Source organism: Rhinopithecus roxellana, chromosome 19 (assembly GCF_007565055.1).
Source record: "Rhinopithecus roxellana isolate Shanxi Qingling chromosome 19, ASM756505v1, whole genome shotgun sequence".
In the NCBI taxonomy this organism is placed as follows: domain Eukaryota; kingdom Metazoa; phylum Chordata; class Mammalia; order Primates; family Cercopithecidae; genus Rhinopithecus; species Rhinopithecus roxellana.
This window is the reverse complement of record NC_044567.1, coordinates 56,599,164-56,615,175: the sequence shown is the minus strand read 5'-3', so window position 1 is coordinate 56,615,175 and position 16,012 is coordinate 56,599,164. Positions and strand designations below refer to the sequence as shown.

Sequence of the window (16,012 nt, the reverse complement as noted above, 5' to 3'; positions counted from 1 at the left end):
GGCAGGGCACGGTGGTTCACGCCTGTAATCCCAGCACTATGGAAGCGGTATTCACACCGTGAAAACCTGCGCAGATACTCACAGCGGTATTTAGGCAGTGAAAAGGCGGAAACCACCCGAATGTCCACCGGCTGATGAAGAGACAACATTACGTGCATCACCAACACAATGGTGCACTATTCGGCCATCAAAATGCAGCGCTGACACATGCCACAACATGGGTAAGGCTTGCAGACACAAAAACCAGGCATTGTAGCATGACTGCTAGCACTGTAGCATTTACGTGAAGCGTCCAGAACAGGCATCCATAAAGACAAAAGTCGATTCATAATTGCCCAGGGCTGGGGAAAGAGAACTTGAAGGTCCTGCCTGCTAAGGAAGGATTTCCTCTGGGGTAACAGAAATGTTCTGGACTTGCACAGCTGGGATCGTGGCATCACCTTGTGAATATATGAAAACCAACTGAACTGTATACTTTAAACGATAAATTTCATGTGACATTTTGTGACATGAGTTAAACGATAAATTTCATGTGACATTTTGTGACATGAGTTATATCTCAATTTTAAAAACAAAATAAGCAGAGAAAAATGTATTTAAAGAATACAATTTCAAACTGTGTAAAATGCATAGAAAGAACATACCCAAATCCTCATCTCTGATTTGGATGACTTTTTTTTCCTGCTTCTCTATTCTCGCCTATACTTTCCAAATTTTCTATCCTGACCCTGTATTATTCTCTTCTCAGAAACAAAAGTTAATCGTCCCTCGGGATATTATTCAAATGGAAGAATACATTTCTTTAGCACCAGCAAAGTATCCATAAAATATTTTCCAACGCTGAAGGGAGTGCATCAGGTGGGGGAAGCTGCCGCTGTCAGAGACAGACATCCTCAAGCTGTGGCAGAGCTGGGAAACCTGCCCCCTTCCTTATACAGTCTCCCTCATGCAGGTATTAAGCTGCCAGAAGACCAAGGTGTAGAGTGAGACATGCCAGGTGGGCTTTCATGAGTCATGAGCCTTTTACATATGCTCTTATGCTCAAATTGTATGGCTGACAATTATACCCATCTACCTTCTGTCTTTACAATGTAGGTATACATGTATATTAAAATGACCCGTATAAGCCAAAGGACAAGTCTATTTCTTTTCTTTTTTTTTGAGACAGAGTCTCGCTCTGTCACCCAGGCTGGAGTGCTGTGGCCGGATCGCAGCTCACTGCAAGCTCCGCCTCCCGGGTTCACACCATTCTCCTGCCTCAGCCTCCCGAGTAGCTGGGACTACAGGCGCCGCCACCTCACCCGGCTAGTTTTTCGTAGTTTTTAGTAGAGACGGGGTTTCACCGTGTTAACCAGGATGGTCTCGATCTCCTGACCTCGTGATCCGCCCGTCTCGGCCTCCCTAAGTGCTGGGATTACAGGCTTGAGCCACCACGCCCGGCCAGGACAAGTCTATTTCAAAAGGCAACGTATGCAATGGTCAAGAGGAAGGGAAATCCAGCTGCATAAAATGGGAAAATTTTTATTTTATTAAAAAAAAAAAAAAAAACTCCAGTGAAGCAGTTATAAAAACCTAATCCGATCTACTCTGCTTTCAGCAGAAGGCTGAATGTAATTTGTTCACCTTGAATCTAATCATCAAGTCACTAATAATGCATATGGATACAGTTACGTCATAGCCAGACATTCTCTTTTAATTTCAAGGCATTTTAATTTACAGACTATCTTGAATTCCTCCTAAAGGGTCAGAAGTTGAGGCAACTGGGAAAAGCATAGGCAGCTCACCTCCTCAAGTAATAGTTACAGCACAGGACATCGTAAAACTGGTTAAGTATGGTAAAAGCAACAAACACTGTCCCTGAGGCTCTTTCAGTCTAAAGTTCTATCAGATGTTGAAGTCACAGCTCTTGAAAAAGAGCAAAGGATGATGCATCCCACGGATGGGTCAGGAGGAGCTGAGCTGTGGTGGGTCTTCCTGGCAAGCTGGCCACACCCTCAAGCTCATCCTCACGGTTTCACTGTCGCCAAGGACTGGAGAGATCCTGAATGATACAGTGAGGGCGGCAGTGGGGGCAGTGTGGGGATGAGGTATGGCCTAGGGAGGGGCAGCAAGGGAGAGTCTCTGGATGTTTTGGCTCCTTAGCTGACATCACCTGTTTCGTGGCACCTTTCTGAGGAATTCAGCAACTTTCTATAAAATCTGGCATATATCAAAAAGTATCAAGATATACCTTGGTTCATTTCATAATTTATTCTGCTATTTTGAAACAAAATGGTAGCCAAAAAGGAGTTTCCAAAGAGTGTATCCTGAAAGCGAGGTAGCATGGGGAAGGGATCAGGGGCCAGGGAGCAGCAAATCTCCAGGCAGGGCACCCAGCAGCTAGACCGGGGGTCAGGACAGCTGGAACTCCCGGCCTTGCCCAGGCAGCCCCTTCCTGCTGCTTTGTGTTGGGAGCATGGTCGGTAGCCACGATTAATTCACCAGGGTCCCTGCCACTGAGGGTCGCAGAATAAAGGTGAAGAAGGTTGTGCAAGGCCCACAATGAGATGATGGTGGGGACCAGGCCCAGTGTGAACATCACCTAGAGCAACAGCCTTCACGTCTCCTCACAGCAGAGCTGCAGTGAACTGATTCCTCAAGGCCCGGCCCACCTGGTTGAAGTGGCCACAGGGCTTCTGTTGCCTCCTAGAAACTTATCTTTAAGGGAAAATCCTTGAAGGATATCAGACAGCCCTTGTCAGGATTTGGAATGCAGAGTAACCGCCACGTCGTGATACCTGGCACAAAGAATAGGGTCTGGAGGACGAGGTTGAATTAAAGAGGTTGAAGGGTTTAGAGGAGTCTGTGGCGAGGAGAGCTGAGAGCTGACTCAATAGAGAGGGAAAGAAAGAACTCATGGTACTCCTCAGGCTTTCCCGGCTACGGATTTATAACCTGACACTCTGCAAACTTGATAGGAGACGAGAGCAACTGAACAATGAAGAGGGGATGACTTACAGACCGGTTCTGCCAAAACATTTCAAATATGAACACCAAAAAGGAAGGAGCTGGGGAAAAAGGCTCAAGTGTTCCTAGCTGACCCCTGACCACCAACCCAAAGCACCGCCTCGGCCAGGAGACACCGGGCTCCAGTCCAGGAGCTTGGCTCTGGCTAAGTGAGTTCAGGCCTGAGCCACCAGTACCCCCAGCCCTGTCCTCCCAGGACAGAGGGTGGCTGACAGTTGGCCAACTGCCGCTCCGACAGGCTCGTACCTGTGTTTTTCAATAAAGCATTGTCTCTGCGAACTTGAGTAAGCTCCTTCAGTTTTTCATGGTGTCTACGTGGTTACCCTGTTCAGCAGCCTCAGCCTGTCCAGGAGGGCCTTCCCTGCCCTCGTTCCCTGCCCTCATTCCCTTAGCAGTTTTGGCCTTTAGGGGATTTTTCCTCAGACAGGTCCTGGGACAGACCCAGGTTCACAGGCTACCCTGGTCCTCAGATGCAACAGGGCCATTTGTTCCTCTGTGGTCCTATAGCTCCCTAAATGTAAAAGAAAAATCACCAGGACGTAGGGCCCAGCCAGAGAGGGTGAAGAATGGCTCAAAACAAGGGCTTGACAAGAATGTCATTCAAGCATCCTTCACTGGGACCTGTTTCCCATCCGGTTATCTGGATTACCAGCTCACAGAGCCTGTCCTGACGCTCTCCGGACCCTGCCCAGCCAGAGGCCATGGGAGCTCAGGGGGCTACTCCCAGGTGGGGCCTGTGCTCAATGCTGAAACCTCATGCTTGTCCCCTGGCAGACCTCTGTAAGGCTGAATCTGTGCCGCACATATCTGTGCTTGAAACCAGGCAGAAGCATGGCTTGGGAAGGTCCGAGAGGAGAGCCAGCAAGAGGAAATCAGGAGGTTGCTAAAGCCAACCTCATACTTCTCAGGAGAAACACACGATTCCTTCAATGGGATCTCTGTTCCCTACTTCCTTTTCTTTTTTTTTTTTTTTGAGATGGTCTCACTTTGTCACCCAGGTTGGAGTGCAGTAGTGCAATCTCAATTCATTGCAACCTCTGCCTCCTGGGCTACAGCGATCCTCCTGTCTCAGCCTCTCGGGTAGCTGGGACTACAGGGGTACACCATCATGCCCTGCTAAAATTTCCCAGGTAGCTGGGACTCCAGGTGTGCACCACCACGCCCCGCTAATATATTTCCCGGGTAGCTGGGACTACGGGCGTGCACCACCACGCCCCGCTAGTATTTCCCGGGTAGCTGGGACTACGGGCGTGCACCACCACGCCCCGCTAGTATTTCCCGGGTAGCTGGGACTACGGGCGTGCACCACCACGCCCCGCTAGTATTTCCCGGGTAGCTGGGACTACGGGCGTGCACCACCATGCCCCGCTAATACTTCCTTTTTTGACCTGCACTTCCTTTAAGGCTATTTTCATCTGGTTTCTGACCGTTTTTCCCCTTGTTACTAAAAAGAAATCAATATTGAACATTAGTCAGCAAGCAGAGAAGTATACATATTTTTGATGTGCCAACTAGGAAGAGTGTTTTGTGGTTTCAGTTGCATTTTATTTTTATTTTTATTTTATTTATTTATTTATTTATTTTGAGACGGGGTCGCTCTGTGGCCCAGGCTGGAGTGCAGTGGCCGGATCTCAGCTCACTGCAAGCTCCGCCTTCCGGGGTCACACCATTCTCCTGCCTCAGCCTCCCGAGTAGCTGGGACTACAGGCGCCCGCCACCTCTCCCGGCTAGATTTTTGTATTTTTTTAGTAGAGACGGGGTTTCACCGTGTTAGCCAGGATGGTCTCGATCTCCTGACCTCGTGATCCGCCCGTCTCGGCCTCCCAAAGTGCTGGGATTACAGGCTTGAGCCACCGCACCCGGCCCAGTTGCATTGCATTTGATTTCAACAAAGTCATGAGTGAGCCCACGTAGGCAGGACCTTGTGGTCTGGCCTCAAAATTGGGTTGCTGCCACCACCACTCTGCAGCAGTCCATTGCCTGAAAGACCAGCCCGATTCACCTGCTCCACCTACTCTGAGGCTGGGCTCGTGGGACAAAGAGAGAATCCCACTGAAGTCTCAGGGTTTCAGGACCAGAAGGGTAGGATCTAGAGAAGGTGGCAGAGGTGAAGGGTGAACAAGTGAGTGGGACTCCAGGTCCAAGTCCCAGCCTGGCCCCTGCTTCAATCACAGTAGCTCAGTTTCATGTTTTTACACATTAGCTCCGTGGCCGAGGGTAAGTTTCAAACGAGTATAGCACCTACTTCCTATGGCTGATGAAACAGAGTGACTGACTGTAGGTAAACACACCTAGCATAGTGTGGGTCACCAAGTGGATGTTCAAAGCACGGTAGCTATTATGTTCAGATTCTACATTCGATTTTTTTTTTTTTTGAGATGGAGTCTTGCCCCATCGCCCAGGCTGGAATGCAGTGGTGCAATCTTGGCAGGCACCCACCACCAAGCCTGGCTAATTTTTTGTAGTTTTAGTCGTGATAGCCACGCTGCTCTCAAACTCCTGACCATAAGTGATCTTACCACCTCAGCCTCTCAAAGTGCTGGGATTATAGGCATGAGCTACCGCACCCGGCCTCTACATTAGATTTTGTTACAAGAAAGGATTTGGAAATCACTGATTTGGCCCATCTCTCTCATTTTAAAACAACTGAAAAATAACATTGTTAAAGTACACATAAAGTATGTAAATGCATTGGTATAAGAAAATTTCCAAAAAAAACTATACCAGAGTAAATGGAAAAAAATATTTCCTTGCTTCTCTACCTACTCTCACTCCAACTTCCTTCCTGAGAGACATCACTGTTACCATTTCCAGACCTCTTTCTTACACATTTACGCACATAAACATGCTTTTTACTTTTTCGGGAAAACACATTGTACCTCCTGAAGTGCTGGGATGACAGGCGTGAGCTGCCACATCCGGCCCCCATTCCATCACTTTTAAACTGTGTGTAGCATCTCACGGTATGGATGCACCGTAATTTATTTAACCATTCTTCAATAATAAACATTATAGACATATCCAAGTCTTTTGCTTTTAAGGCTGAGTTCACCTCTTTCTTTGTGCATCTTCCTCTACATGTATGGATTTTTTTAGACTTCTGGTTTAGATGTAACATTGTTGCTTGATACGACACTCATATTTACATTTCTGAAAGTTCTGATAATGACAATTTATGCACCAAAAAGGTATCAAGCTGTATACTAGCACTAAAATTCTGACTGTTGGTCTTGTAATTTTTTCTTTTTGTAAACCTGATGTAGGGAAAATATTCTGCTTTCTTTTTTTCATGTTTATTAGCCAACTGCATGTCTTCAGTGAATCGTCTGTTTGACTCTGTTTCCATTTTTCAAATGGGTTACTTGTCTTTTCCTTACTGATTTTTAGGAGTTCTTTTTATGTGCTAGATATTAATCGTTTGTGTCATACAGCTTAAACTGCTTTTTAATCCCTTGATTATGTTTCTGGTCTCTTTTTCCAAAAGAATTTTGTTCTCTTTATGTTGTCAACCTTTCAGTACTTTTCTTCATGGCTTTTGGGTTTTATGTAGTCTCCCTAATATTCTGTTATTAAATGACAGGCAGGCATGGTAGCTCATACCTGGAATCCCAGCACTTTGGGAGGCCAAGGTGGTGGGCAGATCACCCGAGGTCAGGAGTTTGAGACCAGCCTGACCAACATGGTGAAACCCCGTCTCTACCGAAAATACAAAAATTAGCCGGGCATGGTGGCACGCACCTGTAATCCCAGCTACCCGGGAGGCTGAGGCAGGAGAATCGCTTGAACCCGGGAAGCGGGGGTTGCAGTGAGCCGAGATCACCCCACTGCACTCCAGCCTGGGTGACAGAGCAAGACTCTGTCTAAAAAACAAAATGAAAAATAAATAAATAAAGGATAGTCTTTTCTTCTCATTTAACAGGGAAGGCAGTTCACTGCATTACAGCGGTATTGGGATTAGGCCATGTGTCTTCTCTCTCGACTGCAGGTCCAAGGACTTTTCTACTAAATCACATTGCTTCTCTATTGTTGCCAGCAGTTAAAAAACCCAAAATCTAACTATAAAGAAAATTCAAAAGTATGATTCTCTCAACGTGGATTTCTTCTTCCTTCCCTCCTTTCTTCTTTCCCTTTCCATTCCTGCCTGCATGGGTTCTGTGTATACTCTGCACGACTCGAGGAGACAGATGAGCCAGCTACAATTCCTGCATTCAAGGAGCTCAATGTCTATGCATATGTAATGATGCAAACAGAAATGACCATAGAACATAGTCACTTGCTTTCCCAGTGGATAGGAAATCTGAAGAAAGCATATTGATGTGTTAGCAGGGAGTCTGGACCTCCAAAAAGAAGAGGTTTACTCCTTTCTCTCTCTTTTTTTTAGAGATAGGGTGTCACTCTGTCACCCACCATAGCTCACTACAGCCTCAACTCCTGGGCTGAAGTGATCCTCCCACCTCAGCCTCCCAAGTCACTGGGACTAAGGGGTGCACCCGACTAATTATTTTTTTTTAAATTTTTTGTAGGGATGAGGTCTCGCTATGTTGCCCAGGCTGGTCTCGAACTCCTGGTCTCAAGCAATCCCGCCTCGGCCTGCCAAAGTGCTGGGATTACAGGTGTGAGCCACTGCATCGAGCCAAAAAGAAGAGGTTCCCAGAGAGAAAATTTGGACTTGGTCTTTGACTACACAGAGACAAATGTTTAACCAGCAGTACTATGTTCTACCTTTCCAATGGAGGCGTGTAGTCCCAGGCCTGTATACCTGGCTTTGGGGTTTACAGAGTCATTGACCTAGTTAGCTCACCAGAGATGTTAAAAGGTAAACCCTAAAGTAAAAACATATCCTAATTGTAACCAAATCTGACAGCTGATAAAGTAATAAGGTGTTTGTGACCGAGTAAGGCCTCTGACTCACAAAATTACTAGTCGGTAAAACGGCATCAATACTTAGGAAAAATGATGACAGGGCATTCTAGAAACATGACGTACTGCATCACAGACAAATGATAAATCCACACAGAGTGTTCTCTATCATCACTTTTCCCAGCAGCTCAGTGAAATCACTGCACTGAGGGAGTAAGCACTGAAGCCAATGGACAGAGTCACCACACAGTGAACACTGAATCCCAACCACCCAACCCACTGATTTCATGTGGCAGCTCCCTAGGGGAGGTCTTACCAGGGTCCCATCGGTCAGGGTGCAGCCAGAGAAGCGTTTTGCGAGAAACCCCTCAAAGTTAGTCGTTCTTTGAATAGCAAAAAGAAGCAATTTCACTTCAATTTCCTTCGCTCTGGTACGCATAATCTTGGCAAGTTCTGTCCTTCAAAACAAAGAGATAAGAATACTATCAAACAAACTGCTCATTCATTCAAGAGAAGACAAAGTAAATGGCCTTAACTTATATTCAGGAAAAAAAAATGTATGTAGTCATTTCAAACCCTGAGGTCTGTTACCAGCTAAGTCTAAAATCTGGGGAGCAGAAATACATGTTCTAAACAAGAATTTTAAGGTGAAACTATCCACCAGGCAAAAAATATCAGGGGTTATGGATTTTATATACATATATATATATATTTCGTTTGTTTCTTTTTGAGATGGAGTCTCCCTCTGTCGCCCAGGCTGGAGTGCAGAGGCGCGATCACTGCAACCTCCACCTCCTGGGTTCAAATGATTCTTTTTTTTTGTATTTTTAGTAGAGATGGGGTTTCACCATGTTGGCCAGGCTGGTCTCAAACTTCTGACCTCAGGTGATCCACCCGCCTCGGCCTCCCAAAGTGCTGGGATGACAGGCGGGAGCCACCAGTAATTTGTTTTCACGGTTACTACATTGCCTGTATCTTTGAACTGTTGAAGAATTGGATAATAATACATATGGAGCACCTAGTTTTTTATTAGTGTATATATCCTATATAATTTCACAAGTCATTAATTACTGAATTATAAAGCCCTGCCTCTTCCTAAGGGCCCAGTAATCATCTCTTCAACTGGATGGCGTAACTCCTGGAAACATGCCAGGGACAGGATTGCAGTGGGAAAAGTGACAAGCACACTTAGCTGGTCCTTGCCCAAGAAGCGCCAGTGCAGCTCACTCAGACGTTCCATCTCAGACGCTCAGTTGCTGGTGAACAGGGACGTGTGAGTTCTTAGTAAGGACTAAGCTATCATCTTCCCACACAAATCAATGATGAAATCAAACAAAGAGTCTCTGAGTTTATTTAAGAATGATGTATCTGTAGGATTTTAGCCAAAATTCTAACAATAGAAGCTTGGCAGCAACACTGCCATTAGCCAAGACAACAATGGCAGGTACTGGCACTCACAGAGACGTGCTGGCTCTAGCACACATCCAGTCTCTCCCAGGCTCCATTTCTCACTGAGCCGGTTTGCAGGTCTGCTGAACTGTAGGCTAAAAAGAATGAGCTAACAGTTTCTCAAGGAACTCACTTTATTTTGTTAACTGGGATTTAGAAGGTGACAATCTCAACTGATCGTAAACCAAGGCTAAAAGGTTCTCTAAATCTACAGGAGTCAATGTATTTCTTTTTCTTTCTTTCTTTTCTTTTCCTTTTTCCCTTCCACTCTCCCTCCCTCCCTTCCTTCCTCACTTCCTTCCTTCTCTCTCTCTCTCTCTCTTTTTTTTTTTTTTTGAGACAGGGTCTCCCTCTGTCACCCAGGGCTGGAGTGCAATGGCACGATCATGGCCTACTGCAGCCTCGACCTCCTGGACTCAAGCAATCATCCCACCTCAGCCTCTCCAGTAGCTGGGATTACAGGTGTTTGCCACCATGACCAGCTAATTTTTGCATTTTTTCTAGAGATGGGGTTTTGCCATGTTGCCCAGGCTTGTCTCAAACTCCTAGGCTCACACGATCCATCTGCCTTGGCCTCCTGAAGTGCTAGGATTATAGCCATAAACTACTAAGCTTGGCCCAATGTGTTTCTTAGAACAACAGCCACATAGAATGGAGCTGAGTACACCTGCAGTTGCAGCTACTTGGGTGGCTGAAGCAGGAGGGCTGCCTGAGCCCAGGAGTTCAAGGCTGGGGTGTGCTATCACCATGCCTGTGAATAGCCACTGTACTCCAGCCTGGGCGATACCACAAGACCCCCATCTCTTAAAACAACAATAACAAAAAAGTCACACAGAACGAACACCAAGCGTGAACACTACCATGAACTATGGACTATCACCCTGGGTGATGATCATGTGTCCGCATAGCTTCATCAGCTGTGACAAATATACCCCTCTGGTGGAAGGTGCTGACCATGGGGAGACTATGCACGCGGGGCAGGGAGCACCTGGGAACTCTCTGTATCTTCTGCTCAATTCTGCTGGGAACCTCAAAGTGCTCTAAAAAATGAAATCTATTTTAATAAAAGCCAATATCCCTTAAAACACTTTTCCCCCACGATGTGTTTAAAACACACAATTTGACTATACCTTCCATGATTTTAACAAAAAGACCACCATGAATTCTGGGAAGGTGGCTGAGTTATGCTTAGATGTGGGCCTTTTTTTCTCTTTTTCACCTGGCATTAGATATAACTGTGTACCACTGGGGGGAAATATATAACTAATACGAACCAGTTACCAACACTGTTGTAGTGTAGCTGCAAATGAAGAATTAAAAGGAGTTCAAGACCAGCCTGAACAACAGAGCAAAACTTCATCTCTACAAAAAATACACACACAAAAATTAGCCGGTGTGGTGGCACACACCTGCAATCTCAGCTACTCGGGAGGCTGAGATGGGAGAATCACTTGAGCCTGGGAGGTCAAGGCTGCTGTGAGCCGTGATCACATCACTACACTCCAGTCTGGGTGACAGGGTGAGACCCTGTTTCCAAAAAAAAAAAAAAAAAAAAAAGTCCAACTCTGGCTTTAGCTTTGTCATAGATATACTGATTTAACCTTTCTGGGCTTTAGTTTTTTTAATATAAAGAGACAATCTGTCCTTGGGCTACACTCATGGATACTGTAGAGAGGATGAATGAAAGAAGGTCTTTAAAATGCTTGGAAAGCTCAGATACAGGCCTGGTGCAGTGGCTCACGCCTATAATTCCAGCACTTTGGGAGATCGAGATGGGCGGTCAGATCACCTGAAGTCAGGACTTCAAGACCAGCCTGGCCAACATGGTGAAACCCCATCTCTACTAAAAATACAAAAATTAGCCAGGTGTGGTTACACATACCTGTAATCCTTGCTACCTGGGAGACTGAGGCATGAGAATCACTTGAACCCAGTAAACGGAGGTTGCAGTGAGCTGGGATTGTACCACTGCAGCACTCCAGCCTAGGTGACAGAGTGAGACTCTGTCTCAAAATAAAAGCTCTAATTATCCAGAGGCTATACACACTGTACTGGGAGTGGGAAATTCACTCAACACAAGTTTCCTCAGTGTCTGCTATATCATTAAAGTAGATACTACCCTGTCTCTATGGAACTATCTATCTAGCAAGTCAGAAAATAAAAATGATGATGGGATACACACACATCACGCTGACATACGCGATATCAATTGGGGAAAACATGGGGTAGAGGAATCGCTGTAAGTCAAGCTGGTTGACAAGCCTTGAGTTGGTGGAGAAGGTAGAGACTGCCTGAGGCAAGAACTACACCAAGGAAAGTCCCAGAACAAAGACGGGGGCAGAGGGAGCAGCCGGTGGGGCCACTGTTAGGTATAAGGATGGCACCAATCATCTGGTGAGGTCTGGAGGTGGCACCAAAACCACAGGACAACATGGAACCGCTAGAGACTGGGGAACTGATGGTGAAACTTCGATGAACAACAAAACCAGTAGAGAACTGGCATCTACCTTGTCACGTGGCAAAATTCCACCGCAATCCTCTCAGCCATGCACCACTCACGTGGAAACATGCGGCCATATTTCTCCTCATAGTCCACAAGCTGGCGTTTTATCCAGGCGTAGCGTCTGTCGATTTTGTCCAGCCAGGCAACCTGGTGAAGGTGAAGATCAAAAACCACCCCAGTGGTTAGAAGTAGAACTGGCAGTTTAAGGAAACAAGCAAAAACACAGAGCCAAGCAAAAGGGAACCAACCTCCGTATTTCTCATGGTTTTAAAGAATCTAGGCTACCTTTTTTACTTGATTTTTTACTTAAAAATCCAGAGGTTTGGCCGGGCGTGGTGGCTCATGTCTGTAATCCCAGCACTTTGGGAGGCTGAGGTGGGCGGATCACGAGGTCAGGAGATCGAGACCATCCTGGCTAACACGGTGAAACCCCAGCTCTACTAAAAATACCAAAAATTAGCCGGGCATGGTGGTGTGCACCTGTAGTCCCAGCTACTCGGGAGGCTGAGGCAGGAGAATGGTGTGAACCCGGGAGGCGGAGCTGGCAGTGAGCCGAGATGCACCACTGCACTCCAGCCTGGGAGACACAGCGAGACTCCGTCTCAAAAAAAAAAAAAAAAAAAAAAAAAAAATCCAGAAGTTTTTGGCCAGGCGCAGTGACGCAGGCCTATAATCCCAGCATTTTGGGAGGCAGGTGGATCACCTGAGGTCAGAAGTTCGAGACCAGCCTGACCAACACGGAGAAACCCCGTCCCTACTAAAAAATACAAAAATTAGCCAGGTGTGACGGGTGCCTCTAATCCCAGCTACTTGGGAGACGGAGGCAGGAGAATCACTTGAACCCAGGCGGTGGAGGTTGCAGTGAGCTGAGATCGCACCACTGCATTCCAGCCTGGGCAACAAGAGTGAAACTTTGTCTCACAAGAAAAAAAAAGAAAAAAAAATCCAGAGGTTTTTAACCTGGGGTCTGTGATTGGCCTTCAGGGGTCTATACATTTCCAGAAACTATAAGCAGAATTTTATGCACAGGTGCATGTTCCTGAATTTCTCCAAAGGGTCAGTGACCTCAAAAGACTTAAGAACTATAAAGTCAGCCCCTAGGACTCACAGCTCAACAATCAACACTGGAAGACAGTCATACTAAAAGGAAGTCTGAATTAGCAGGCTTGACAGCGTTCATTTTTCAATAAAATTCAAAGGTTACATCTGATCTTATTTGGTCAATACTTACATCTTGGTTTTCTTGAAAAAGTACTAGATACTCTGACAGATGCTGTTTAATGAACTTTTTGATGATTTCCTGTTTGATCCTGGGGTCTAGAATATTAGCAACCAGACATGCATCTCGTAGAACATTGCTGGGTCCTCCAGGTCTCTAGTAAAACAAACATGTACCAGATTAAAAGCCAGAAACCACCTTTAAACCTCATGGATTCTCACAGCCGCTACTTCTTGTCTCTACACGTGGTGAGTCTTACTCCTGCTCCTTTACATTCATTCTTTCCACTGTGGATGGATCCATCAGTTACCTGTTGTTCCTCGAGGACGCAATCCTTACACTCATTTCACAGCAGGAGACACGAAAACTACCTTGTGAATCTGCAATGAGATCTTTTGGGAAACAGGCAGAAATGATCATGGGAAATTTGACTTTCTGCAAACCATAACTAAAAGAGACCTAAAAGTTCGAATGCCACTGGTCTCTGACGTCGGAAGACACTGCTGAAGAGGCCGAAGAGTCGGAATGCCACCAGCCTCTCTCCCAAGAGTCGGAATGCCACCAGCCTCTCTCCCAAGAGTCGGAATGCCACCAGCCTCTCTCCCAAGAGTGGGAATGCCACCAGCCTCTCTCCCAAGAGTGGGAATGCCACCAGCCTCTCTCCCAAGAGTGGGAATGCCACCAGCCTCTCTCCCAAGAGTGGGAATGCCACCAGCCTCTTTCCCAAGAGTGAGAATGCCACCAGCCTCTCTCTCAAGAGTGGGAATGTCACCAGCCTCTCTCCCAAGAGTGAGAATGCCACCAGCCTCTCTCTCAAGAGTGGGAATGCCACCGGCCTCTCTCCTAAGAGTGGGAATGTCACCAGCCTCACTCCACATGTGCCACTTTCCCCTGACTCCAATCTCTGGGATTCCTGTTCTTAAAGTGCTGTGTTTTTGCCAAATAGTGTGGTCGCCTTTAACACATAAAACCAGGTTCCAGGCCGGACGCGGTGGCTCACGCCTGTAATCCCAGCACTTTGGGAGGCTGAGGTGGGCGGATCACGAGGTCAGGAGATCGAGACCATCCTGGCTAACACGGCGAAACCCCGTCTCTACTAAAAATGCAAAAAATTAGCCGGGCGTGGTGGCGGGCACCTGTAGTCCCAGCTACTCGGGAGGCTGAGGCAGGAGAATGGCGTGAACCCGGGAGGTGGAGCTTGCAGTGAGCCGAGATCGCGCCACTGCACTCCAGCCTGGGCAACAAAGCAAGACTCCGTCTCAAAAAAAAAAAAAAAAAAAAAAAACCAGATTCCAAGCCACGACGCGTGCTCCACGACAGTGAACCACCCAGACAGGCAGCTGAAGAGAAAACCCTGTGATAGTGGCCTCCTGACCTGGATGAACGCTGGGAAGGTAACGGGGCTGGACTGACACATCACGATGGGAAGGTCTTTGTGACCAAAGTTTTGCTGAGACTTTCTTTACAGTATGTCACTGAGTGAACGTGTCGGCTAAGTAGACTACAGTGAAAAGAACACTTGGAATCGACTCCTGGCTTGGCTAAAAAGCCATGCATGCAGCTTTGACGCACTTACTCGGCCTCACCTGAAAAACAATCAACTCTAGGTGATGAGTAAGGTTCTTTTCTAAATCTTTATTTTATTTTTTGTCAACTCTTTCCAATTCCATCCATCTCAACTGAAGTTCCACTGCTTCTAAGGTGTGATATAAGCTGCCTGAGACCTAAATTGTTAAAATGTTGCCTTACTCCATGCGGAGTGGCTTTTATGTCATCTGCTGAACACCCTAACTTCTCAATTCTCGCTTCAGAATGAGAAGAAGCAAGAAGTCACAAAGGCCAAAACCTATGGGTTCACATGTTCAGATTTTTGCATTTACAAAGACTTTACTAGGTTGTGTTGGAAAAATTTTTTTAAATCTTGATTCCCATTTATTTTTTAAAATCTTCATTCCCATTTATTTTTTAAGATCTTAATTCCCATTTGTGAAATAGAAATAGTAACACAAGGCCTTTAAATAAAGCCCACAGTTTTTAAAAAGGAAGAAAGAAAACTAGGTTGGGTGCGGTGGCTCACGCCTGTAATCCCAGCACTTTGGGAGGCCGAGGTGGGCGGATCACGAGGTCAGGAGATTGAGACCCATCCTGGCTAACATGGTAAAACCCTGTCTCTACTAAAAAGAAATACAAAAATTAGCCGGGCACAGTGGCGGGCGCCTGTAATCCCAGCTACTCAGGAGTCTGAGGCAAGTAATGGCGTAAACCCGGGAGGCGGAGCTTGCAGTGAGCCGAGATTGCGCCACTGCACTCCAGCCTGGGCGACAGAGAGAGACTCTGAGACTCTATCTCGAAAGTAAAAAAAAAGAAAACAAAAACAAAACCACACACACAAACAAGAAGTCACTATGCAAGAGAAAAGGGAGGCATGCTGTTAGAACCATTTTAATTTCATCTGCCCAGTGGTATCTGGGAAAAAAGATATAAAGTAGGTCTCTTCTAAATAATCAAGATGGGCTTCATCCACATCTTCCTGAAATTTCTAGAAACTGAAATGGGTGGCCGGGCACGGTGGCTCACGCCTGTAATCCCAGCACTCTGGCAGGCCGAGGCAGGCGGATTACCTGAGGTTGGGAGTTCGAGACCAGCCTGGCCAACACGGAGAAACCCCGTCTCTACTAAAAATACAAAAATTAGCCAGGCACGGTGGCAGATGCCTGTAATCCCAGCTACTTGGGAGGCTGAGTCAGGAGAACTGCTTGAACCCAGGGGACGGAGGTTGCGGTGGGCTGAGATGGCACCATTGCACTCCAGCCTGAGCCAAAGAGTGAAACTCCGTATTAAAAAAAAACAAAAAAAACCCTGAAATGGGCAGCTGAGTACACATGAAGCTAACCTTGTCCTAAGAAGCGCCAGAGCTTCTCATGAGCGAGTATCCTACAATCCTTTTTTACTTCTTTGATCTTCATTTTCCTCAT

The 16,012-nt window shown here is 46.4% G+C and overlaps 1 protein-coding gene across 3 annotated transcripts in view; it reads right to left on the bottom strand.

The window, feature by feature from the left end:
* VPS53 (VPS53 subunit of GARP complex) overlaps positions 1 to 16,012 on the bottom strand; it is a 168,820-nt gene that overhangs the window by 81,431 nt on the left and 71,377 nt on the right. For all 3 annotated transcript variants that reach the window (XM_010373479.2, XM_030924066.1, XM_030924067.1), the window contains 3 exons: positions 13,050 to 13,193; positions 11,823 to 11,965; positions 8,183 to 8,324 (listed from right to left, as the gene is read on the bottom strand). In XM_010373479.2, the coding sequence (XP_010371781.2) occupies positions 8,183 to 8,324; positions 11,823 to 11,965; positions 13,050 to 13,193 (429 nt within the window). The remainder of the gene's footprint in view (positions 1 to 8,182; positions 8,325 to 11,822; positions 11,966 to 13,049; positions 13,194 to 16,012) is intronic.